The sequence below is a fragment of the Melospiza melodia genome, chromosome 22 (assembly GCF_035770615.1).
Source record: "Melospiza melodia melodia isolate bMelMel2 chromosome 22, bMelMel2.pri, whole genome shotgun sequence".
Taxonomy (NCBI): domain Eukaryota; kingdom Metazoa; phylum Chordata; class Aves; order Passeriformes; family Passerellidae; genus Melospiza; species Melospiza melodia.
The window spans coordinates 7,861,830-7,886,662 of record NC_086215.1 but is presented as its reverse complement, the minus strand read 5'-3'; the positions used below and the strand labels follow the sequence as shown (position 1 = coordinate 7,886,662).

The following is a 24,833-nucleotide window of genomic DNA, read 5'->3' as shown; positions in this document are numbered from 1 at the left end:
GGGGTGGCTGCAGTGATAAATGGTGACATGACATTTTCTTCTGTCTTTGTCCCAAATACCCAGTTAATAACAGAATCCCTGATCTCAGGAGCACTGCTTGAACCAATGCTCTAATTGTGGGTTATTTTCATCCCAGTGTCTTCTCCCCCAGGGATGAAAACACCACAGAGTGATGAGATCTGCTCAAGGTGACTTAGGCGTGGCTGATACCAGGCCAAAGACAGGGAAGGGCAAAGTGAATCGTGCTTGTTGGTTTAGGGAAGCAGTATGAAGGTGACCTGAGGCTGGTTCAAGCCGCTTAGTGGATGAAGCAGAGCTGGAGACAGGGCTGGAGTTGGGAGTTGAGCAGCAAAGCCCTAGCCGGGACGGGATGGTCCGCACGGACAGAATGCAGATTTATTCATATGGAACATCACTTGTGTTGGGAATGAAGCACCTAGTGCTGATGACGGCCCCTAAGCGGGGAAGTCTGTGAGGACCTGAGGACACTTGGGGAGGGCAAGGACACAACCTAGCGCTGGGCACGCGTTTGGGAACAATCCCCGAGAAACAGGGAACGTGGCGCTGACCCCCGGGGCCGCCCCTGCCCGGCGCTGCTCGTCGCGCCCGCCCGCGCGCCTGCGCCCCGCGCCCTCCGCGCTAACCACAGAGATCACCGCAGCGCCGGCCCGCGTGACGCTCAAGGCGCCCTGCCCTCCCATTGGCTGGAGGCCCCGCGCGTGCACGGGCGCGCCGTGCGGGCGGCGCCGAGGCGCGGGCGGGCGCGGCGGGATGTCGGGGCCCAACGGAGACCCGCACGTGTTGGGCGGCGGCACCGGCGACGAGGGCGACGAGGGCGGGGACACCTTCGAAGAGGAAGGTGCGTGGGGAGAGCGGGGCCGCCATTTCGGAGGGGAACCCGTGGCGCAGGATGGCCTGGCCCGGTGCCCTGGGCTGCGGGTGGCAGAGCGCAGGTGTGCCCAGATGTGCTCAGGTGTGCCCAGATGTTCTGCCGGAGCGGTGCCCAGTGCCAGCGATGCACCCGCTACAGGGCAGTGGGGCTGGGGGACTGCAGTGTTTGATTCCCACCCAGCCATGGGGCACCGAGCTCCTACGTGTTGCCCTGGGATGGATATTTTCTTCTGTGAAAAAATTATTTTGTGCTTTTGTTGGTGTACGGGGTGCGGATGTCAGGAAAGAGGATGTTCAGGTTCTGGAACCACAGGGCAGATCATGTGGGCAGATCTGGAGAAGTAGTCATGCACAGAGAAAGGGAATTTAATGCAGCTTGGCAACTTCCACTTCGGGGCATTTCCGCAGTGCCTGGGTTTGCCCTTGGGTATGCCGGTCCTGATACTGCCCTGTCCGGTTAGAACCAGCCCGAGGAGAAAGTGAGACTACAGCAGAGCAGTAATGTGGACGTAGAGGTCACTCAAAACTGGAATTCTTTCAGAGTAAGCACTTCGCTACTCTTCTATTGAAAAAGGTGGAGCTGGGTTCTGCTGTTTCCCAAAACATTCTGCTCCCAGATGTGACCCACCCAGGTGATTTTAGGAGTTGTGTCTGGGATGTAGCTGCAGTGACAGGACAATCACACCCCAAGTGTGTTCACTGCTTTGCATCATGAAAATGATTTGTATTTCATATTTTTGAAGAGCTAAGAGACACATTGGATGTGATGGAGAAAGTCACTAAATTGGATCTACATCATAAATAATTGGGTTGTTCAGCTTGTAATTAACTGGGCTTTGTGTGCTGGTCTTAAAGAGCTGCTGCTATTTCCTGGTCTAGTGGGGCTGAGGCTGTGGATCTCTCCCTTCACCTCAAGTAGGAAACCTGATTTTTGTCAAGTATGCTTGTAAGAATGTAGAGGAGTTAATACAATTGCCATGCTCCAGCTCAGTGGTTCCAACAGGGATGTGGTTATATTTCCACAAAAATCACCAAGATTGCAACTAACGGAAAACAATCAAAGGTTTTTACAACTTATTTTTAAATGGGTAATTTTTTTTTTTTATTTCCCAAAGCTGAAGAAATTATATAACCTTCATTTCAGTTTTAGGCATGGAGAAAATTAAGGAGAAAGTTAAGCTTCTGTTGTGATTACAAACTTCTTGCCTAACTGATGAATGTCCCTTCACTGGAATATGGTGCACCAAATTGAAAAGCTGTAATTCACATACCTTGAAAAATGCTGATAGTTTGAAAAATATTGGTACCTGCCACCTTTTTGGAAAGCATGTGTTTGTAGGACTGATTTTTAAATGCAAGAACATCATCAAGTGCTATTGCTCATAGTGCCACCTCTATGTATACCTACAAGGCCAAACTTTTATTAATGAGCTCAAATGCAACATTACACAATTCTCCAAAGAATTAAAGGCTGCAACACTCTGAACAGCTCCAAAGTTATAAGGTTATAAGAAAAGGAGGATAATTATTTTTTTTATAATGAAACTTCTTAGCTATTAATAATGCAAATGACTTCAATGTTTAAATATTCACAGTTCTTTTAAAGCTGCTGAAAATGGCAGTGCCTGGACCTGGCAAAGGGGCAGCTGAGAAGGGCAGAGCTGGTCTAGGGGATGAGCCTCCTAGGGTGCCCAGAGCACATCCTCATCCTCCCTCCTCCCCCCACGTTGTTCAGCTCAGCCCAGTTCCAGGCACTGTGAGTATCACACTGGGCTCAGAGGAGTGGAGAGGAGCCAGCCCCAGCCCATGAGGTTGGGCTTGTCCCACCCACACAGGCATCCTTCCCTGTCCTGCAGCCCCTGATCCTCACAAACATCAGCCCACAGGTCACAGCTCCACCTCTGCCTCCCTGCACTCACCCAGCTGTGTGCCTTCAGAAAGGGACATGGCACTGGCTCCATCTGGGGGAGGTCCCTGCAGCCCCCCAGGGGTCCTGAATTACCTCTGCAGTTTATTTTGTCTGTTTTTTCAGTTTGGGTTTTTGTTGTTCTTCAGGACTGTGTGAATATTGCTTGGAGCAATCCAAAAGCAAGAGTTGCAGAAGCACAGCACTCTTCAGCTGGGTAACAGAGCTCAAACACACCACTGTGAAATGCCATTGTATTGAGGCACACTGCTGCACTTGAAACAATGCTGTGAATAAGAAACTGTACCTAGAGAACCAACTGCCAGGATTGTCTGCAGTGAGTCTAGGTTTAATCTGAAGTACCCAAAGCCTTAATAGAGCATGGAAATCCTGTGGCTGAACTCAGTGCCCAACACTTACCTTCCTGTGGAAATAATGGTGCCACTACCAGCACCTTTGGGCTCATCCCCTGCTCCTGCCACAGCCACGATGGCTGCACTGCTGTGCCAGCCTGACTCCAGCCAGGCCTGAGTGAAGCACATCCCAGCTTGGAAGCCTTACACAGTTCACAGAAAACAAACCCTACAACATGCTGACAAAGTGCCTGTACTAGCAGGAAAGGTGACTCCAAAGGCAGCTAAAAAGGCTGACTTGTCTTTGGGATTTACCTGGTACTGTTGCAGTCAGCACTCAGCCTGTGGCTGGCTGTTTGTGTGAGATCTGAGATGTGCCCACAATGGCTTTGGACTGCCCAGGTACCTTGCCTTAGATCTTGTTACCAGTGTTCCAACTTCCTATTGGCCTAGTTTGATCAGAGAACAGAGCACATGCAGGATTCAGTTGCATTTTAGTTCACCCAGCCAGGGGCAAATAAGGCACAGCCAGAATGCTGTGGGCATGTTCTGCCAGAGCCCTCGCTGCCTGCTGTGACTGCAGTGACTTTGTACTTATATTGTTCAGTCTCTCATTTCCCTTGCTTTTAGAATATGCAGCAATAAACTCCATGCTGGACCAGATCAACTCCTGCTTGGATCACCTGGAGGAGAAGAACGATCACCTCCACATCTGCTTGAAGGAACTGCTGGAGTCCAACCGCCAGACCCGGCTGGAGTTCCAGCAGCAGAGCAAGCAGCTGAACACAGGAGCTGATGTGCAGGGATCCCAGCCTCCTGCCTAGAGTCTGACCAGCTGACACACTGACACTCAGCTGCTGTTGCTAAGGGACAGTTACTGGTCACCAATTTAATGTAAAACTTGAATAGCAGAGGTGCCTCAGTTCTGTTACTTGTTCCTTTCTGTGTTTGTATCCTGCCATTCATCTCCACGTTCTGTTTTCCTTTAGCTGTGAGACAGGTGCAGAAGCACAAGGGTGGCTGTAGGAGAGCTGGTTCTTTCTGCTCCCCAACATAAGCCTGGCACTCACACTTGGTTAAAGCTGGTTGTAGGAAACCTGAGCCCATGCAGGTAGTTTGCAGGCAGGCCCTCTTCACAAAGTGGAAAAATTATCTCTGCTCTCTTTTCCTTAAATCCAACAAGGAGTATTATGGCTTTACCCCCTTTGGCAGGGGCTGTTCTGACTCCAGGCTTGTCCCTAAGTGTAACTCTGGTGACAGCCCTGGAGAAAGAGGGCCTAGGCCAGCTGCTGCCTTGAAGCTACAGCTTCTTCTCCCTCAGTCACATTAACTGTGATGTATGAAATACTGGCACATGGTTCCAGATCACTGGACACTTCCACTCCATTCCAAGCAGATAAGACAAGCTACCAGGGTGATGCTTCTGACCATTGTAACTGGGAGCTGCCCCACTCCTTCAGCTGCCATTAAGGACCAAGGTGTGGGGAGAGGCAGAGCAGCCTGGTGAGCCCCACCACAGCATCAGCAACAGAGAGTAGAACCCTCCCTGCACATTCTGACAAGGCACGAGAGGTCTGCTCTGTACTTTGTGATCCTGTCAGTATGTCCTAGAGCCAGCACTTTTGAAGCAAGTCTTACTGTTCTACTTATGTAGTGTTAAAGGAGTTTTTTGGAAAGTTAAAAGAGGTTATTTAAAAGAAATCTGCTTTATTAAAATCAGTTTGAAACAAACTTTGTTCCTGAGAGTCTCCACTATGAGAACAGATTGAATTAAGCCTTGTGGTATTAACAAAGGACCAAGGTGCATGTTTTTGCCTAGCTTAGGACTTGTCCAAGACTGTTTGTCCAACAGTGTGTATCTTAGAAAGGAAAGTGTTCTGAGAAGCAGAATTCAGCAGAGTCTCTCAAGAGATAAACATTTTCTCTGGAAAGGAAATGAGAGGAACTACAAAGAATTCTTAAATCTGCATCCATCACTCTGTGAAGTTTGTCCCCTATGGAAATCCCATTACCATCTTCTTTCAGGTTCAACAATCCAAGCCTCAGTCTTTCCACATAACTGCTGTATCCCAACTGTACAAGTAATAAGCAACACTATCCTGTATTAGACACGCTAAAGCCAGGCTTATTTATTCTTAAAATAAAAACAGCAGTAAAGTTGAAGGTTTTGCTCTATTAAAAGACTCAGAAAATAAACATTTCCAGCAAATATCATATTGTAAAGGGCTCTCCTTTAAGGCCACTCTATCTGGGTTTGCGCCTGGAAGAGCGTCTGCACCCAGCAGAGGTGAGACCGCCCGTCTCACCTTTGGCGAGGGAGGAAAGCTCTGCTGCTGCCTCCTGGCCTGCATCTGCTGCCTCCTTCTGTCCTAAGCCTCCTCCACTCCCTGGATCCTGGTGGTCGTCTGTGCCTGCCCTCTGCCTGGCTGTGTTGGCTTCTTCCTCACGTCCCAGGGGCTCCCCTACGGTGTGGCTCTCCTCAGAGAACAGGCAGTCGGCACTAGTGGCAGTGGACTTGTCCTGTAGACTTTCTTCTTCTACAACCATGATACCACACACATCATCAGTCACACTGGCCAGGCTCTTGCCCTCTGGCCTAGAGGTGGCCAGCTCACCCTTACCCTCCAGAGACCTTGAAGTTTGTTCTTGCAGGGCTGACAGCTCTGTGCCCTCCTTATCTATCCCATGATCATCATTCATCTTCTTGCTGGTATGTGCTGTTGTAGCAAGAGGCTGTTTTGGATCATCCAGCAATTGGGAGCTGGAGCCCTGGGAATGCAAAGGAGCCTCGGGGTAGGCAGTTGTGGCACGATGCCTTGCTGCCTTGTATCTCTGCAAATACAAACAAACCAACGTGAGAGAGAAGCCCAGCTCAGCTCCTGTCACTGCAGCAAAGCAGCAGCTGGTCCAGGAACACCTGTACAAAAACAGTGGTGAGTGGCAGGGGCACAAGTGATCTCAGCAGCTCCTGGCCTGGCTGCTGAGGCTCTCAACAGAGAAGGGTCAGCTCCTGTGAGGAAAAGTTTATTAAAAACTGAAGTCCCTCTCGCATTACTTAATGCTGAGCGAGTGCATGGCAGACCTGTGGTTCCCGAGACAGAAATCACGATCTGGCAACTGTTAATGTCAGTCAGACTCAGGACTCTGTAGATGTAACAGTGCAAGTGACAGCTCCTGCTTCAGCTACTGCCAGGACACACACCCCGGATATGTGAGGCTCTGCACAGCCTTCAGCTACTGCTGTGATTTAATGTTTATCAGCCAAAGCAAGGCTTAAGCTGAAAGCTTTGTATTTCTTCACTCTGTTGATATAATCTGCACAGTCAGTGGAACTGTTGACAGGAAGGCTACGATATCATATCCATTATATCTCGTTACAAGTCACTGGGGTTTTCCACAGAGTAAAGGTAAGCATATCATCAATAAAAGGACTCATTTGCACTCACTATCATGATGAACCAGTAGAGGTCTGTAAAGAGATTAAAATGGCTACTACGCATGTTCTAGACGGGATTTCAGGAAAACAACTCACTGTAGCTAGCTAACACATAGCAGGAACCCAGTCTTCAATGCCCAGAGAGACGTGACCTAAAGGAACAAACTGAAGTTCACTCTTTCCCACAGCAGTTCCCTTCATAATCAACTCCCTTTCAGCTGCCTGCTAAAGGGTTCCTTGAACTGGCACTAGCATTATACCTGACAAATTAAGGAAACAATTTCGAGCACAATGCCTTTCACCAGTCTGCAATGTGGAATTACAGCACATCTGACAGGCAGCTTTACATTGTAATTCAGTTTATCACTGCAGGCTTGTTCCTCCTCTGTCCTCACAGAGGGATATGAAGAATATCATATCACACTGGAATTGGATCAGTTGAGCCATACTGTACCCAAACCTAAGCAGGTCCAGGCATGCAAACTGGTGTCCAGAGTGATGCTGTAAATTGTCTCAACAGCACACAATTCTCTGCTTTGAAAACCTCTGCTGAGAATACCCCAGCAACTGGCAGTGATTTAACTCAGACTGTGACAACCCCAAGGCACCCAGGCAGCCAAGAATAATAGTTATCTGCCTGCAGACATGTAAGTCTGGACTCTTCTCATGAACTCCCCAGGTCATTCTGGCATGCATTTGAAGAGCATCTGATTTCAGCTCTAAGTGGGCCAAAAGAGTGACATAAGTGGTTGCTGCTGCAGTTTCACTCTATCCTGATCTAAAACAAGCCCAGAAAACAGCAAGTCCAATTCCTTCATTCCTGAGATGACTAGCTGCAGGAGTGGGAGAGGATGAGCAACCATGAAGGAACAGCTGTGGTCTCCTCCCATTCCAAATCCACTGCTCTGAGTCTGGCAGAATTCTAAAGCACTCCACCCCTTCCTGGAGGCAGTGATGGCTGACTGGGAATAGTTTCTTCTGGCTGAAGACTAGAAGAAAACCATGAAGTTTTGGGGGTTAGGGGTGTATGTATGTGTGTTTGGGTTTTTTTTTTTAAACACTATTTAAAAGGTGGTAGGGAAGCACAGCAGTTTTTGTGGGTGCAGGCAGAGGACCAAGTCGATGTGGGAGCCTCCCTCCTTGCCAAGGACAGGGAATTGAGCTCTCCCATACAGGAGGGCCCAGGCAGTGGTCATGGGACAGGGCAGAAACAGTGCAAGTCTTGTGTACCCTCTAAAAGTACTAATCCAGGCCCCTTACCCCCTGGCAAGTCAACAAGGACAGAACAATGGAGGCAGATTCCAGGCCAGCCCAGTAGGAAAAGCTTTAGATACAAAAGCAGCGAGGGGCAATATGGCTTCTTTAGGTGGAGCCAGAAAAGCAAAGGAACAGCATCAGTTTGCAGAGCTTTGTGCTAAGGAGTTTCTAGGAAAGGGCAGCAGACAGAGAGAGACAGACAGACAGACAGACTTCCTCTTGCAGGCTGACCCTGGGGACAAATGGACTCTCACCAGCTTGTAGATTCTATCACATAAAGAGTCTGTAATGTTAAATTTTCAGATTTCTAAGGTATCTGATTTTACCAGGCCTCTTCCTGGATGAATCACACCCACGCTTTTGGCTAAAGGAGCTGTTCTTGCAGTATCAGACCTGGAGATGCATATGCACCAGCTTTCTTTACAAGGAACAGCCTCTCTCTCCTGCTCAATCCCACCTTGACCAACCTGTAATCTAACAGAGAAGAGGCCTAGGCTAAATGACAGACTCCACAGGTTCAGCAAACAGAGCAGACACTCTGAGGAAGATTCCCAGCCAGAAACAGGCAAAAAGATGACAGCAGCAGTAGCTGGGAAGCAGGACTTAACTGGTTTTAGATCTACAAGGGCCAAGGGAGACAAAGACAGAGCACACCAGGAGAAAGCTACAGCATAATGGACACCAAGGATGATGGAAATGAGCTGGAGACAAGACAGCTAACGTGGTGGATTCACTGGAGAGACACGCACGGGGGAAACAAATGCCAGGCCATGCAATCGCCAAAGGGTCTAACCTGAAAGTTCTCAAAATGCATCAGGGACTTGCAGTGTGCGAGCCGGGCAGCGGAGTCGCTATGGTAGAATTTGTGACACAGCCTGCAGAGGTAACCTGCGACGGGGACCAGAAAATCCAGGCCTGCGAAACGGGAGGGGAAGTGAAATCACAGATCACATTGAATGGAACTCAAATAATGAAAGCATGTTAAAAGAGAAGGGGGATGGGAGTAAAGGAGGAGAGGTGGAAAGCTTTGCTTCTGTTAATCAGGGATTTGCAAGATGACTGGCTGAATATCTCGTCTTACCATGGAATGGCTGTGGTTGATATTCAGAGAGAAATCTGGCTGCCAGAGCAAAGAAACTACACAGAGCGTTAAGGGGAGAAAAAGGGAGAAAAGAATACAATGGAAAACTACAGAGAACATGTGATCTAATGTAATGGGATCAAACCAAGCAGAAGACAGCAGGCGCGCAAGAGGAACACGCAGAGAACATTCACAGCATGAATCATTATTCCATCTGCCACACGATAGTGGAAGGTTACAGTGATATGGAAGATCCGTGTAAACAGAGCTCTCCTTGGGCACAAAACAGCCTCTGCAGAGCTGCCCTCCTCAAACACCAGTGGCCCTTAGGGGGTTTGAAGTCAGTTGCTTACAGGGTGGGGACCACACAGGGCCATCTGGAGGAGCCACTGCCCACCAGGCCAGCAGCACGGCTGAGGAACTGCTCGGTACAGCGTGGGGGTTCTGAAGCGGAGGAAACATGCACAGTTTGGGTCTAGCAGAGAGTTTGATACTGTCAGTGATGCTCAGTATCTCTCTGCAAGCTGCATTTCTGTTGGAAAGCATTCCAATCAATATGCTTTCCGACTCCATCTTTCCAGAGCATCCCTCATTTGCTACCTACTTTCTTCAGTACTCCTGCCCTGCCGTGTCCTACCTTAGAAATGTATCTGGCTCTCATCCTTCTTCAAAGCAAAAGGCAGTTGACAAACATCAATCACATCCTCATGTTTTATCACACAGTAATAAAGAAACATCCTGCTTTCAGGAGAGGTTCTTCTCCAGGCAGCAGTGACCTGCACCAGTCCAATGCAGATGCTGGAGCACCATGGCCCAAGAAGTCATTATAACAGTAGGTAGAGACCATCCTCTCCTACAAATACAGCATGTGGCCAGAGAAGGCTCTGTGGCCCTTTGTGCTTAACTCTGCTTGCTTACCATAGGCTGTGTCTGGACAATACTTCTCACTTCCTTCGTAATCCTCCAAAGACACTTCCTTCAGCCCAGTCTGGAAACCGAAAGAACATTAGTGCCTACTGTATCTATGGCAATTGTCAGGCTCTTGCATTTTTCTGGTAAGCTTGGGAGCAAAACAGAAAATTTATATACCAGTGACAGAGTTACAGCCTTCGATCAGGGGCAGATGCAAACCCCAATGTCAGCAGACCACTTCATTACAAGGGCTAAAATCACTCCTGGCACTTCAAGCTCGAAGGAGCTTAGCCATGTACCTCCTTCTTTGTAACTGCTCTCTATTGGGAATGTCAAGATAAACCTCTACACATTTGCTATCAGACCCAGCTACTGCTGGGCTGTTCAAAGAGACTATGTCAATACTGCTTTGTGCTCCTCAGCAAGGTTAATATCTGAAGACACCAGAAGCTGTACAGCCCAGCAGAAACACCTGAATGTATCCCACACATGGTGCCTGATTCTCTTCCACATCCCTGTGCCCTTGAAGAACGCTCCAGTCCCACCCTCCTGCTGTGCAAGACTGAGCACACTCTTGAAAGCCTGAGCTCAACCAGCTTAAGTCATAGGATCCCACAGCAGATTCTCAGATAGGTCATTCCTTCTCCTGTTGCATAGCATACCTGTTTGGCAGCAGAATCCTCACTGTCCATCAGCACATCATCATGGTCTTCCTCCTCACCAGCTCCTCCCTCCTCCTCCTCCTCTTCTTCATCATCATCTTCAAAACAGCCAACAGCATCCACAGTGATCAACTCCTCTGAATCTTCTGGGCTCCCCAGTTCCTTCTCTCCTAGCCTAACCTGTAAGGGACAGAAAAGAAAGATCAGATCAACTTTGCACTCACCATTTAACCAAGGAAGAGCTCAGACTCAGGACAGATTGTATGTGATGAGCAGGAGGGACTGAAAGAGGGACATAAAGATCTATTACTTCTAGACACATCCAACACCTCCCTTTTTCACACAACTAAGAACTGAAGTTCAGCAAAAGATGAAAATTAAAACAGGGTTGGAAGAAGTGCGTATCTTCCTTTCAGCCCCCCAGTAGTTAGGAAAGCAGAAAGTTATTCTGCTCTACAGTGTAGCTGCCTCCAGACCTGCACAGCTCTCCATGCAGGCAGTATTACCTCTTTGGCTTTCTGTTTGTGCTCAGGGGACTTCATATGCTCCACAAACTTGCGGGGGGTCTTGAAGTGGCGGCTGCAGACAGTGCAGAAAGGACGAAGCGAGCGTTTGGCCAGCTAAGGAAAGAGGGACAATTCTGTAAGAGGGACAATTTCATTTCACAAAAGGCACTGCTTTGGAGGAATGCAGATGAATCTTGAAACAAAGTCAGCCCTGCATCCTGGGAGACCACACAGAAAAATAGTTTTTTCAGCAGAAAGGGCTCCCTAACTCTTATCCACCAAAAAGATGAAAAACATGCAGAGCAAAATAAGCGTGTCTTAAAATAGGTGTTCTGTCCCTTCTTCCCTAAAAGTCAACAAATATGCTGGCCTGCCTGAAGTTTACCTTGAAGAGGCTGCCCACCAACTCCTCCATTCAATTGATTAGGTGAGTATGCGAAGCCATATTTCTTAATAAAAGTCAACCATACTGACACATCATGACAACTGGAAGCTCCAACAATGCCAGAGGCAGGGGGTAGCACTGTAGTGCCCTTGTGGAGAGAGTTACTGGCAGAACTTACTGTGCACCCCTCCACTTCAGTCACTTCTCCTTTGCTGCTTGGGGAGCAGGAGGTGCTACACACTTCCATTTAATCCCCAGACAAAAGGTCAGTGCAGAATGAAGTCCATGCTATGGCTGTTACCTTGTGTTCCTGGGTCCTGCGATGTTTGATGAGGTCCCCTGTGAAATGCACCTGGCAGGTGTTACACCACCGCTGCTGGGTCTCTCTGAAGTGACAACAGATAGAGCTGGAAGTCACACCTTTTTCATTCTCCATGGAATACTAAAGGTAGCAATCAGTCCCTGGCATTGTTTTCTTCACAATTCCTATCTTTACAGGCTCGAATTTATCTTCTCTACTTCTCACCCACTTACAGGTTGCTTTAGCTTGTGCTGACAGAAATGCACCAGATAAAACAGGTCTCCTACTTAATCTACTGTATTAAGAACTACACAGGTCAAAGTCAGCTCTGGTATCCTTCAGCAAGATAGAAAGTTGCCTGAAGGAGATTAAGGCCCTTGAAACCAGAGGGGGTTTGTACCTTACCTTAAACTGAGAGGCACCCTGATGCAGTGAAAAATTTTAGAACCCATGTAGCGCCACACTCAGATCCAATTTTCTACTGCAGACCAACACTTACCCATCTTTTCCTGCTAGCACCTTCTGTTGTTTCACCATGGGCAGTAGTGAAACAAAACAAACATTGCTCATGTGCTGAATCTCCCCAAGTCGCTGCTGGTGCTGAATCCCAGCCATGTGGGATTGGAAATTCTGAAAGAGAGGTTAGGAGAAGAATCCTTTTAAATGTATTCCAAACACAGAAAATAATAGGTATGAGCTATGCTTTCCTTTCTTTTGACTGCTGTTTAACAATGAAATATAAAAGCTTAAGAGCATGGCTGCCTGTGGATCCGCCCACATTCCCTCTCTAGCAGCTTGCTTGCCAGCTCTCAGGAGAGGTTTATTTTATCTGCATACTTGTCATCATTTCTTATGTTCCTTGCTCCTAAAACATGAGCCCTTGCTAACAAGAGATCAGCCCTCTAATTCCCATCTCTTGACCACCCTGTCAGACCTGTGCATTTTTACCTGCTGACTGCAGCAATTGGTCTTGCAGATGTAACAGTAGAATTTAAGGACGGATTCTGGGTTGGGATCAGCTGTGCCCACGTCGCAGGCCCAGTGCCCTGGTTTCAGAGCTGTTGTACTGATAGCTCTGCTCTCACTGCTCTGCTGAATAGTCACTTTCAGTGAACCTCCAGAGCTCAACACCTGTCAAAAGAAGGAGTCAACATTAAGTTCAATTCCTCAGTAGAATAAAAATTACACCTGCTTTTTGTATGTCACCCAAGCTCTTTACCCTTTAGGAAAATGCACATAAACTTGAGCCCACAGGAGGCTGATCAGGACTCTCATACACACTCCTCCCAAAGCTGCTAAATCAGCAATCCCTGTGTCGTAGCACCAGCCCTATTAGCACAGATGGTTGTTTCTGCAACCTCTGCAGCCACTGTATGATCCAGTCTCTGGGGACTGGAGCCACAAACAATTGTTGCTAAGGGACACAATCAGCTCTTTTTTCTCCACAGCAAAACTAAAGCCTACTCAGCACAACACCTGATGGAGTCAGGAACTCAGACATGGGCAGGATGATACATTTGATCACATCAATAAATGTCTCCAATTATGGAAGACTGTCAAGTCTGATTCACACCTGAGGTTAAATCTTTGTCTGCTCACAGCTTTACACAGTCTGAGGTCCTGATTTAACATCTAGCATGGGGGCCACATATTTCATGCAAAAGACTCTCAGGTTGAATCTTTTAACACCACCTGAATCTTTTTACACTTGCTCTTTAGCAATATGAAAGATGTATTTAGCTATGGGCCTCCACACATAGAGTTTAAGTAACTCTTTCAATTCACCTTTCCATCTTTCCAGCTGAATACAAAAATCTTAATGAATGCCCCATCCATAGGCAGCAGTAGGTGAGGAACAGGCCAGCAGAGGTACAAAAGCAGCAAGTCAGAGCAGACTGTGCACTAATTGCAGACATATTATGCCTTATTGCCAGGGACAACAGCTTACAGCAGGAGACAGAGCTCCAGACGTGGGTGCCAGCTGGTTCCCAGTGGCAACGGGCTTCTCCAGGATGGAGGGGGAGGTTGTATGTTCTGCACCACCCCTGCATGGAGCGGTGTCTGCTCACCTCAGGAGCCTTCGGTTCCTCTGAGAATTTCCTCTCTCTGGAGAGATCTTCAGCTGGGTACTCCTTTGCATTGTCTGTACCTAAGAAGGGAGAGTCCTTTTACCTTTTAGCAGTCTTAAATCAAAATAGCAATGACAGGAAAAACAGAGCAGCAGGTGAGTGAAGTCAGGGAGCTTTTCTCACAGCACTGTTGGCCATAAGCCAGTTCACAAACCTTTCTCCTTATCCTTAATAATTAAGACAGAAACATCCAATCATTTGCCTTTGGTAGGTAACAGATATTAGGGGACATAGTTTGTATTTGGTTCCTAGATTTTATCCTGCTTTCCCCATCCTGTATACAACTGGGGGAAGAACATTTCTGTAGATCCATGGGACCTACAGGTGTTGTTCCACCAAGGAGAGCCCTAAAAGTTCAAATCACAGGGTTCAGCAACTCACCATCAGCTTGGACATGGGTGCATGAGACTCCTGCTTTCTTGCTGTCTGTGGCATCCTCTAATGCAGACTCGCCAGTCCCACTTCAAGGATATCAAGAAAAGTACCTTAATTGCCATGTTACAGACACGAGTTTCAAAAGGCACACCAAGGCACAGGCTGGGGTCTAACCTACCACACTCTCCACTAAACACAAATCAATAAGCTACTGGAAGTGGTATTTCAGGCAAGAATTTGGCAGAAATAAATAAAATAATGTACAGTGGCTGTTCTAGAACGGATTCAGAAACAGCAATAATCTGGACAAGAAAGCTACAACTGATTTTTTGGTTAGCTGCCCTCTCCTGCAAGAAGCCTGAAGGGAATTAAGTTCATACAAGAAATATTCTCAGTAAGAGCTCTGAGAGCTCTCTCCTGTCATGACTGGTGACCTGTAGGGAAATTGCAACACCTGGACAGTGCTCCTGGCTGCTCTGTACATGAGAGAAGAGACCTATTAGCACTGAAGGAGTTCTCCATGGTTCCTTTACAGGGATTTCACCACAGCTGCCTGTTCTATTCATACCAGTCGTGTTTCATTTCAGAGTCCCTACAGCTCTGCTTGTGGGGGAGGTGAAACTCTACAAAATGCAAATCAAAAGGGCCTTGCTTTTGGTGATCTGCTAAGGAGAAAAGCACTCCTGAGGGGACTACTGAGAATAAATGTCTGACTTCCAGAGGGCACACAGTGTTCTCTGCAGTCTCTTTCTACATCCCCCATTTTTCTGTCAGGACTAACTTGCCACCATGACTTGACTGTCTGCTCTGAGGGCGGCTCAAATTCCCACCTGCTGGTGTCCTTGTGCCAAGAGGGAGCAGCACCTTCTGCACAAGCAGGACAGAGGATAGCGCAGGTAGCGCGCCCCGTTAGCCGCGCACGCACACCGCATAATTTATCAGATTGATAAGGGAACTGGGTTACACACCTATAAATATGCAGCAGGGTTTGGGCACTGCAAACACGAATTAAACAAGAGTGACTGGCATTAACATTATTTGTCAGGTGCTGCCAGCAGGCTCAACGCTGACGGTACCACACACAGATGGTGCCAGCACTCTGGGCGAGGGTTTGCAGCCTGAACTGCAAACCTAAGGAGCGATCTAAGGGAGCAAAAGCCACCACGAGCATGATTTAAAGAGAAAATGGTATTCTACAGATACTTGTCATGCCATGCTAGAAGTGGGTGTTCAAGGAGGATTTGAAGATCATGAGTGCTTTCTGCACTGGAATGAGGATGTTGTTCCAGGTGTACAGATGGTACATAGGAGCAAAGGCAGAAGTGGGAAAAACCTGAAATGAAGAAGGAGGCTGGTATTTCTGGCTAAAGGGAAATGGAACAATGAAGGATGAAACACAATTTTATGACATAGATGGGGGGAATGCCCTTCCCATTTGTGAAGGGCAGTCTGAGAACAGAATTTTTTTTTTCACAGATCCTTCATCTGTTCATTGGAAGATACTAGAAACACTAAAAAAAAAAAAAGCTAAGGAATAATCTATTCTAGGTAAATACCAGCCATAATATATGCATCAAATCTGGCAGTCCCTAACTGCAGCTTAGGAAAAAATTTTCCTAATAGCTGGCTTGCTGCAGTGAGAGCTGTCATTCCTCAGACTTGATTCTTGTTTTCAGTGCATGTAACAGGACTTTGATTAATACCCTGCTAAATATTAATGTAATTAAAATTAAATTAGCTTTGGCAAACAGATTAACAAAGCATGCACTCAAATGCATTCGACCTAGCTTTAATTGAATTTATTCACTTTCTTGCTAATCAGAGTCCATAACTCGAGACAGTCCCTGAGCACACAATATTTACCACTCTCTAATGTTTTACTTTGATGTTTGGATATTACCTTGATAATGTAATCCTGGAATATTCCCCCTAAAGCTATCCATTAATCTGTAATCTACAGATGGGAAACAGCGAGGTGAGGAAACTTGTCCAAAAGCAGGCGGCGAACGCCTGTCAGGGAAGGTAAGAGGGCCCAGGAGTCCTGACTCATCGCCGTTAACATATGCTGGAGAATTCTCAAGTCAGTGCCTACAGAAATCTGTATTCACTCCTTCCTCTTCTCCCTCCACACCAGCCAAGGGTGACAGCTCTGGGAGAGGAGCAGCCCGGTGCAGATGGCAGCGGGAACTCCGCGAGGTGCCTTCCCACTAGATGGCAATGCAGCCCTGCCTGTCCCTGCCGCACCCTCGGAGGCCGGGATGGGCCTGCCAAGGCCAGCCTGCCGCGCATCCCTGGGGGATAATAGGATTGCCTTTGTCTATTTTTACCCAACAGACAGAGATACTGGCAAGGCAACCTTTGCAGAAAGGATGCAGAACTCAACGCTCATGGATACAGGCTTGGATACTATTGATTCCCTTCCCTTTATCATTTCTCAAAATAAACTACCCTCCTGTACACCTACTGTAACCTAATATATTCCAAGGCTTTCTTTCCCTTTCTGCTCATTTCTTTTTTGACATTTAGGGAAGAAACTGAAGAGAAATACACCAGAATAGAAAAGAACCTCTATGCTTCTTACAGGGATCCTAGCAGAAGAATACAAGAGCAAACTCAGCTTTGTTGCACATCTAGAGGAGGAGCATCTCTCATTTTTCATTCTCTCCCTAGCAGAGACCCCACAACACCCAGTATCTCAGCAAGCACCACAAGATTTTCTGAAGCAAGCTGTTCACAAGCATGTGAAACACCTCTTACATGCTAGACAACAGGCCAATAGAGTATACAGCCCTAATTATCAGAAAAGAAAATTAGACAATTCTAAACTCAGTAACTATATCAATATCCCATTCAATAAATACCTCTTCAGTCTTTTCGCTGCAGGCTCAGTGTTCAATACAGACTCTGCTGGAGTTCTTGGCTCTGCAGGAACACAGAAGGAGACTTCCTTAGCAAAAGAGACCATGCCACCTTGGGTGTGTTCCATATCTGAATGGCAAATGCCAATAAGGCTCTGTTAGAGCAAACAATACTAAATACTCGCTTATTCTGAATTTATGAGCTGCTCTGACAAGGTTAGATAATGACCTCAAATATCTGAGCTTTATTGCAATGTCACTGTATGAGGTGTTGATCATAAAAAGAAATATGTGTTTGTATCTAGTAAATGGGTCTCAGTCCTGTACCTAAGTGACAAGAGCCATGATCATGGGAACATTAATATAAGCCAAGGTGGCACATCTACTGACAGCAACCAGTTAATAAGACAGTTTTCACTGCTGCAGATTCCCTGGTCACAACCTCATCAAAGCCTGCAGTTTTAAATCGTGCACTCCTCAGTCAGAAATGACATTCCCACATCTGTGTTGTATGTGACATCAAGATACTCAGTGTCAGCAGTTTCTATTTTGACAAGTGGGGCACCAGGACTTTCAACTCATCTTTTTCTTAGCTGATTGTTACTGGTTCTGCTTGATGTGTTTGGCTGCATGAGATGTTGACTTCAGCATGGGTAAGGCAATGTGAAAGCTTTAATTTCAGACTGGTTTTCTTCCCCTCCCCATCTTAAACAGAGCTCAGTGTCATAAGGGACTTCTGAGAGGCATCCATGCAAGAGAAATGGAGGAGGCTCATAAAAAAAAATCAGGTAAAAGTGGTACATGAAGCATATAGCAGAGGGCTATCACAAGCAGTTTATTTACAATTAGAGAGAAACATAGCTGATTAAGCCTAAAATCATCTCCAGTTTTTGCTGCACGACTAGTCAAGAGACGTTTATCATATTTGCAAGCAGTTGTTTCACTACAGGCTCCCCCTTACCTGTGGATGGTGAGGAATTGTTCTGCTCTGCCCCTGCTTGCATTCCCTCTGGAATTTCCATTTTGTCATCACCTTGTGTCTGAGATGAAGAACCAGGATCCAGTTCCCGCTTCCTGTCAGGAACCCTCTGGAAGTCCTGCAATGGGCAGAGAGTCACTGCCTTCTCTTAGTCCTTAACACACACTGCCTAAAGCACCAGAGTTTTACTGTGGGGCAGGAACAGAATTCCAGTGATAAAGGAAAGGAATAGATGGCTCACAACGGACTGCCCCACCTAAGGCAAGCTTACATGCTCAAAGAGAGCAAGGTATTTCAGTTCCACAGGCAGCCAGGACATGTCCCCAGAGCTTAAGCAGCAGCTGTAGGAAATTCAGCTGCTTGCAGAGGGTAGGATCATGCTAGAGGAACTCTGGCAAGAGGTGCATGGGCAGGGAAAAGGATAGTCCAAAATAATTCCCCTTCTTTTGACTCTGGAGGACAGTCCAAGAGTGCGAGTTTACCTTATCCACCACATCTTTTTGACAGAATGGGATGAAATATGCCAAAGCTAATCTAAGAGGAGGCAAGTAGCAGTCAACCCAAGAACCATTTCCAGGATACAAAAGAGGTCTTAATTATGGAAAGTGAGAAAGGTTTTCACAAAACAAGAGCTGTAGATTTTAAAAAATCCACAAGGAAAAATATGAGTCTGATCTTAAAAACTGGGAAACAGCCCAAAGAGGCAGAGTGTCCATAGTAGGAGCAACTTGTCTGGGAATAACAAACTGCTATGGAACACCAAAGCACTTAGCCAGGATTTCTTCTGTTGTAATTACTTTTAAGGTGATACCTCCAAAGGCTCCTTTTATATCCCAGGTTTAAACAGTTCTATCATGGGGAATTCTCTCTCTTGGGCAAGTAATGACAAGAAACCTTTGCATTGTAAATGTAAATATGGACCACAAAAGCCTTTGGGATGGAATGATTTCTGCATTTCTGTGTCAGCAGCATGGTGCAAAACATTATCTTCTTTGTAAGGCTCTCTCCCTTCTCTTTTGCACTCCGCCTACTACACACAACAACTGCAAGTGTAACAGGAGCACAAAGCTCCCCAGCAGCTGGAATGCACAGCCCCACCTTGCGGAAGGTCCGGTTCTGCCGCTGGAATGGGAGGCTGGGGAAGCCCAGCCGAGTCGGCTTCAAGGAGACCCCAACAGGTGGCGGTCCCAGGAGGGAATGTCTTGTAGCCTGAGGGAAGAACTGCTGCAGTGCTGGCGCTGTCATGTTAAATCCACGCAGGTTTCCTATAAATGCAAACACAGCGTTTCACCACCCTGTGCTGTGCAAAGAGAGAGAAAATCTTCCACCTGAACAAGCAGCAGGTGGGGAAGGGGAGGGGAAGGGCTCCTCTACACATGACCCTGTCCTTTACTGGGCACTGCAGAGATGCTCTGTCTCTACCCTCCTCAGCACACAGAATGATTTGATGTGATAGCAACCATTACTATGGATCAGGCTATTTAATTATAATTGCCACTCCAGGCAAAGATCGTTAGAGCAATTATTTGATCTGAGCACATTAGCACTCGTGTTTGCAACAAACAAGGTCTTGTTTTACAAAAATTCTCTGTAAAAAAGGAAAATTCACCCCACATTTGTGCAGTTGACTGCCCACACCATAGCTTGAAGCTCTTTAAAACAAGCCAGTAAAAGCATTTCATTTAAAACAACACCAAACTTTAAAAAAAAAATCCCACAGTCCTCTCTGCCACCTGGTTGTCATGCAAGCTCAAGATGTCAACCTCAACTCTGACACTTGAGACTCTGCCATTTCCAATTATAATGCTCTGCTTTCTGAACAGTTCAGCATCCACAGACTATTAACCAAGTGTCAAAAATTTCTTCTGAAGACAGTCCTTGTCACTCCCATTTCAGGTGTGAGGGAATGGAGGGGCCTGGATGCCTCAGCTGTACCCTCAGAAACCATCCATCATTCAGGGAATCTGGACTTAAATTGCCATTTTTTCTCTCTCACTTGAATTAGTGCACACTCCAGCCTTTTAGCAGCTGTCAAAACAGGGCAGCAAAGTTTGGAAACAGGCACCCAACACCTGAAAAACCAAGCTACACTCCTAAAAGCCAGCAACACAATAACAAGTACTCCCTATGTTTGTCTTCAAAAGCAATCTAATCTATTATTACTTCCCATATATAATCCCTTACTGTAAAAGGGCATAGCTATATTAAAAAAAAAAATCAAATCTAACAGAAGAAATCATCTTCTGCTCTCAGTTTGACAACATTAAAGAACCACACATCTGTTTCAATTTGAAGTATTTATCTTTTCCTATTCCCACTGCTGAAGCCACACACAGCCAATGAATTATTTATGCTGATGCTTCCCAGGGACAGAAATGGCACAGCATCAGATATTCTTACATGTAACCCAAACCTGAATGGCCAAAAAATTCATATTCCTAAAAAGGGCCACATGGACACTGGCAATCATATTCCTTGTTACCTGTGGCTACCTGAGGTAGGTGACTAACAGAAGTCACAACTCCATGGAGAGGTGAAGAGGAGCAACACTAAGATAAAGTGCATGTAAAGTGCTCATTAACATATCTTATCCTGCTCTATCTAATTAGCCCCAAGGCCTTGGCACACTATTTAAATACAACTCCTCAATAAAAGATTCAGGGAAAAACGTCAGCTGCAAACATATCTAGAAGGAGCATGACTGACTGAAGGCTGGAGTCACAATTTTTCCTGATACATGTACACCAATCATCAGAGCATGGCTGGTCCTCTCTCACTGTCACTGTCCCTTCAACCTGAGAGAGATCTGTGGAGAGCCACTGGAGTCACTAGAGAGCCCTCTCATTAAATGGGCAAGAGAGAACAAAAGGAGAGTTAACGACATGCAGAATAAATCTTTTGTCTTCACATCTGGACATGATTCACAGGCAAGGTAGAAATTGCAGGCATTAATCTAGACTAGGCACTTGAAAACTATCTCAGGTACTGATTTTCTGTGTTGAAAAGAACTGTCAGGTTAAGATATGAGCAAAAAAATAAAAACATATCTTTATTCCTATTATCTTTACATTAGTAATTCTATTATTAAAGCAGCTTCATAATTTGTTTTGAAAATACAAAAAAAAAAAAAAGGAAAATCCACTTGTGAAAACACAATAATGGAAAGACAGAGAGATATTGCCCACCATAGAAATTACAGTCATTTCAGGGAAACAAAAATTCACAATATAACTGACACCCAAACCATCTTCTACCTTAATATACTGTTTGTATATTTGTTTGTACTGCACCAACTTTGGACAAAGAAAATAATCTACTGCAAACAAGGTTAGTGTGTACGTAACAGATAATTAAATAAATGGTCTTAACCTTGTAACCAAGAAAGACAAACAATCAAAATCTCAGTATCTGATCTAAATATATTGATGAAAAAATACTTGCTCCATCACACCTAAAAGGGAAGGAATGTATTCAGTATCTAACCTGATACCTCCTAGTGCTATTCCCCGTTGTGAACAGCTGGGCACACGTGATTTTCAACAACTGAAGAGCCTCTGTTCTGAGGACTAGGGACTAATTTAAAGAGAAGATGGAAGAAAAAAAAAAAAAGAAGACAACAAACAGAACTGCCAAGCACAAGAACTGCACTGGTTCAGCAGGAAATAGCCATGGTATGGTTTCAGTCCAAGAGGATGATTAAATAACTCCAGTAAGTAAGCGTTTCCCTTAACGACAGTACCTTGCATCTGCTGCATGAGTAAGGCCCGCTGAAGCATAGGATTGGCACTGAGCAGCGATGGCTGATTTGTTGCCCGTAAGCTCAGCATCTGTTGCTGCTGCGGCGGCGGCAAACCCCTGGAAAAGAAGGCATCAATCATGAGAACCCAATAAAAACTGTACCCTTCCATTCCAGGCATAAAACAGAGGGGCAAACAGCTGAAAGGCTGATATACACGCATGAAAAGACACCATGCACTGGCACTGTATCCTCTTTCCTCCACTCTCCTGGAATTTCCAAAGCTGACAGATTGTCTATCAAAGAATTTGAGGTCAGAGACAACTCCTTAGCACCAAGCCCACATAGAGCCTCCCAAGCAGCATAAAAAAAGCCCAGGAGCTGACTGCGGTTCTACAGAATTATGCAGCACCCGTCAGGAGAAATGAGTGATCTAGATCAGCAGCTACATTTAACACGACAACAAAAAAGTTCTAAAAAACAGGGAGTTTTTGCAGTAGCTTAGAGCTCGTTTTCCCAAAATCAACACCTCCCACACGGAGCCAGACAGGTCAGAACTGTCAATGGTGCCCCCTAACTGCAAGAACCAGATGGAAAAATAAAGCACGGCCTTCATATTTAAAACACGAGGAGGAAGAAGCAGCGGAGAAGAACTCTCCAGTTCTAAGGAGGGTGGAGCAGACGTGAGAGAAAAGTCTGAGGAAACTGGCAGGCACTTCTTGAGGCGATTGCAAGGTCAAGCCCACCTCTATGCACGCTGCTGACACAGCTGAATCTGACAGAGCTGAAGAGAGGTACAAACAGGATCGAAATATCCACCCTGACAAAAAAACCCAAGCCCTTTAACAGAATTCACAGCAGCTCATCTTCACATTTGCTGCTCTAGATTGTTCCAGTCTCTGAGCAGAGATATTTATACCGCAAAAATCATACTTTTAAAGGTGTAAGATGCAGCCGTGCTATCTAGCAGTCAGCCCCTTACTGGCATTTTAAGTGCAGCTTTTTTTTATAGCATAAAATATATAAAAATGGTAAAAAGATTTGCAGGTTCATATTTCGAGTAAAACAGAAAATTTCCCACGCTTACCTCAGAGACAAATGCCTTATAAGGATAAAGTAATACAATAATTCCTTAAATAACAAATTAAATTTCTTCCTAAATTCAAATCTCATTGCTTTGAATTTGCAAAGAATAAGTCTTTAAAGATAACAGTAACTGCAAATAAATGCATTATTTCGGAGAATTTGTGCTGGTTCTACAGATCTCAGTTCATCGGGGACAACTGCTCCTATTTAAGTTGTTTCACATCTTGCATTTTTTACGAAAACCGTGGTTATTTTCTGGCAAATGTTCTTTCTCCTTTCACAAACAAAACACAATTTTCTCCATTCCGTCCCTGTCCCACCGTGCTCAGCCTTAGAGCTGGTGCCATTGCAGAAATAAGTTCAACCATCGCACCCACAGCAGCAGACCCAGCCAGAGAAAGCAAATAAATAAACACTTTAAGTTCAACAATAAAACAATAAAGTGCTCGTGTCTGCTGAGGGTGGCTCTGCTGAGTGCTGCGTTTCTGCAGGAAAAGGCGTTTTCCCCGAGCCCCGGCTGCCCTGCCCGCCCTGAGGGGCTCGGAGCATCCACCCACCCAGCGCTCCCACACGGACTGCCCGGGTCACCCCCGGGCTCTCGGGGACTCCAGCCCCGGAGGGCGGACAGGGATCCCCGGAGCGCTGAGCGGACACGGCAAGACCCCACAGGGGCCGCCGCCCTTCCTCCCACACCCCCGGCCCCCTCGGTGCCACCGGGCTCGGCCCCGATCGCGGCCCGCGCCCCCCAACCCCCGCCCGGCTCCCTTTGTCGCATTCCCCGCCAGGCGAGGGCAGCCCCGCACCGGCCCCGCCGCGGCGAGCACGGACGGAGCGCGGGGAGGCGGAGGAGAGCGGTCCCCCGGGACAGGCCCCGGATCCCCGGCCTCGCGTAGCGGCGCTTACCGGCCTCCCTGCTGCGCCGGAGGGTGGTGATGGTGCTGCTGCTGCTGCTGGAGGAGGTGCTGGAGCTGCAGCAGCTGCTGCTGGAACTGCTGCTGGTTGAACATGTCTGGGGAGCCCCGAACGAGGCGAGCCTGAGACAAAATACGGGAGGGCGAGGGAGGCACCGGCTGCGGGGCTGGCGCGTATCAGCCCAGCAGCCATTGAGCAAAGGAGCCGCCGCCGCTGCCGCCCATTCATTCACTGAGCCGATCCCCCCCTGCCGCCTCCTCCTTCCCCCCGGGGTCATCGCAAGCGGCAGCCTGTGGAAGAGGTTTCCAAACCCCACCTCCCAAAACCCGCTCCCACCCTCCCCTGCCCGCGGCGGGGCCGCGCCGGGACCCACAGCCGCTTCCCGTCCCTTCGCCTCCTCGCCCCGCCGACACTCACGGCGCAGCCCGCGGCGATCACCGCTCCCCGCCCGCCGCCTCCATCTTCCCGCCGGGGACAACAAGCACCTGCCCGGCCCCGCTGCCCGGCCCAGCCCAGGCGGGAGGCAGCTCCTTGGGCAGGGCTGCGGGACAAGGCCGCCCCCGCGGGGCTGGGGATCACCCCCGGAGCCTCCTCTCAGGTCGCCCCAGCCCGCAGCACCTCCATCCTTCATTCCCCGCGCAGAGGCGGCATTGAGGTTCCCTGTCCCTGGAGAGGGCTGGGAGGGAATGGACACCATCTGCCCAGGGCTGGGCAGGGAATGGAATAAACTGCTGCACAGGAGCAGCAGATGGCATCCAACAGCGTGGGTTTTCTGCTCTTTGTTGTTTTTGGGGTTTTTTTTTTAAATAGTCCAGGGGAATCTTTGGTAACCATCTCACCGAGAAGATGGAAAAAACCCAAAGCAGCCTCTGGCCATTTGCTATGGTCACATCTTGGCAAGCCAATTATGAAAACCTGGAAAAAAACAAACAGGGACTTTTGTAATATTGCTTTATACTGTAGACTGAGATGACTTCTCTAGCAGGTCTGTCCCCCCCCCCTCCTTTTTTTTTTTTTGGTTTGTTTGTTTGCTTGGTTTGGGTTTTTTTGGCAGGGGGTAGGTTTGCA

At 47.2% G+C, this 24,833-nt stretch overlaps 2 protein-coding genes across 2 annotated transcripts; one reads left to right on the top strand and one right to left on the bottom strand.

The window, feature by feature from the left end:
* The first annotated feature begins 750 nt into the window (after positions 1-750).
* Positions 751-5,361, top strand: BBLN (bublin coiled coil protein). The gene is made up of 2 exons (XM_063174812.1): positions 751-859; positions 3,781-5,361. The coding sequence occupies exons 1-2, from the start codon at positions 772-774 to the stop codon at positions 3,972-3,974; spliced, it is 282 nt and encodes a 93-aa protein (XP_063030882.1). The 5' UTR covers positions 751-771; the 3' UTR covers positions 3,975-5,361.
* Positions 5,253-24,614, bottom strand: CIZ1 (CDKN1A interacting zinc finger protein 1). Its single transcript, XM_063174813.1, is given in 17 exon segments — positions 5,253-5,982; positions 8,637-8,758; positions 9,843-9,912; positions 10,499-10,678; positions 11,005-11,118; positions 11,691-11,775; positions 12,190-12,320; positions 12,639-12,821; positions 13,760-13,839; positions 14,201-14,280; positions 17,056-17,116; positions 18,014-18,149; positions 19,130-19,296; positions 21,771-21,886; positions 23,757-23,887; positions 24,415-24,477; positions 24,480-24,614. Coding segments are annotated over 17 exon segments (2,427 nt in total). The 5' UTR covers positions 24,600-24,614; the 3' UTR covers positions 5,253-5,394.
* Positions 24,615-24,833: the final 219 nt, after the last annotated feature.

Coding starts and splice junctions, on each gene's coding strand:
- BBLN (XM_063174812.1), top strand. CDS start 772: ATGTCGGGGCCCAACGGAGACCCGCACGTGTTGGGCGGCGGCACCGGC. Junction 860..3,780: donor GGACACCTTCGAAGAGGAAG/GTGCGTGGGGAG, acceptor CCTTGCTTTTAG/AATATGCAGCAATAAACTCC.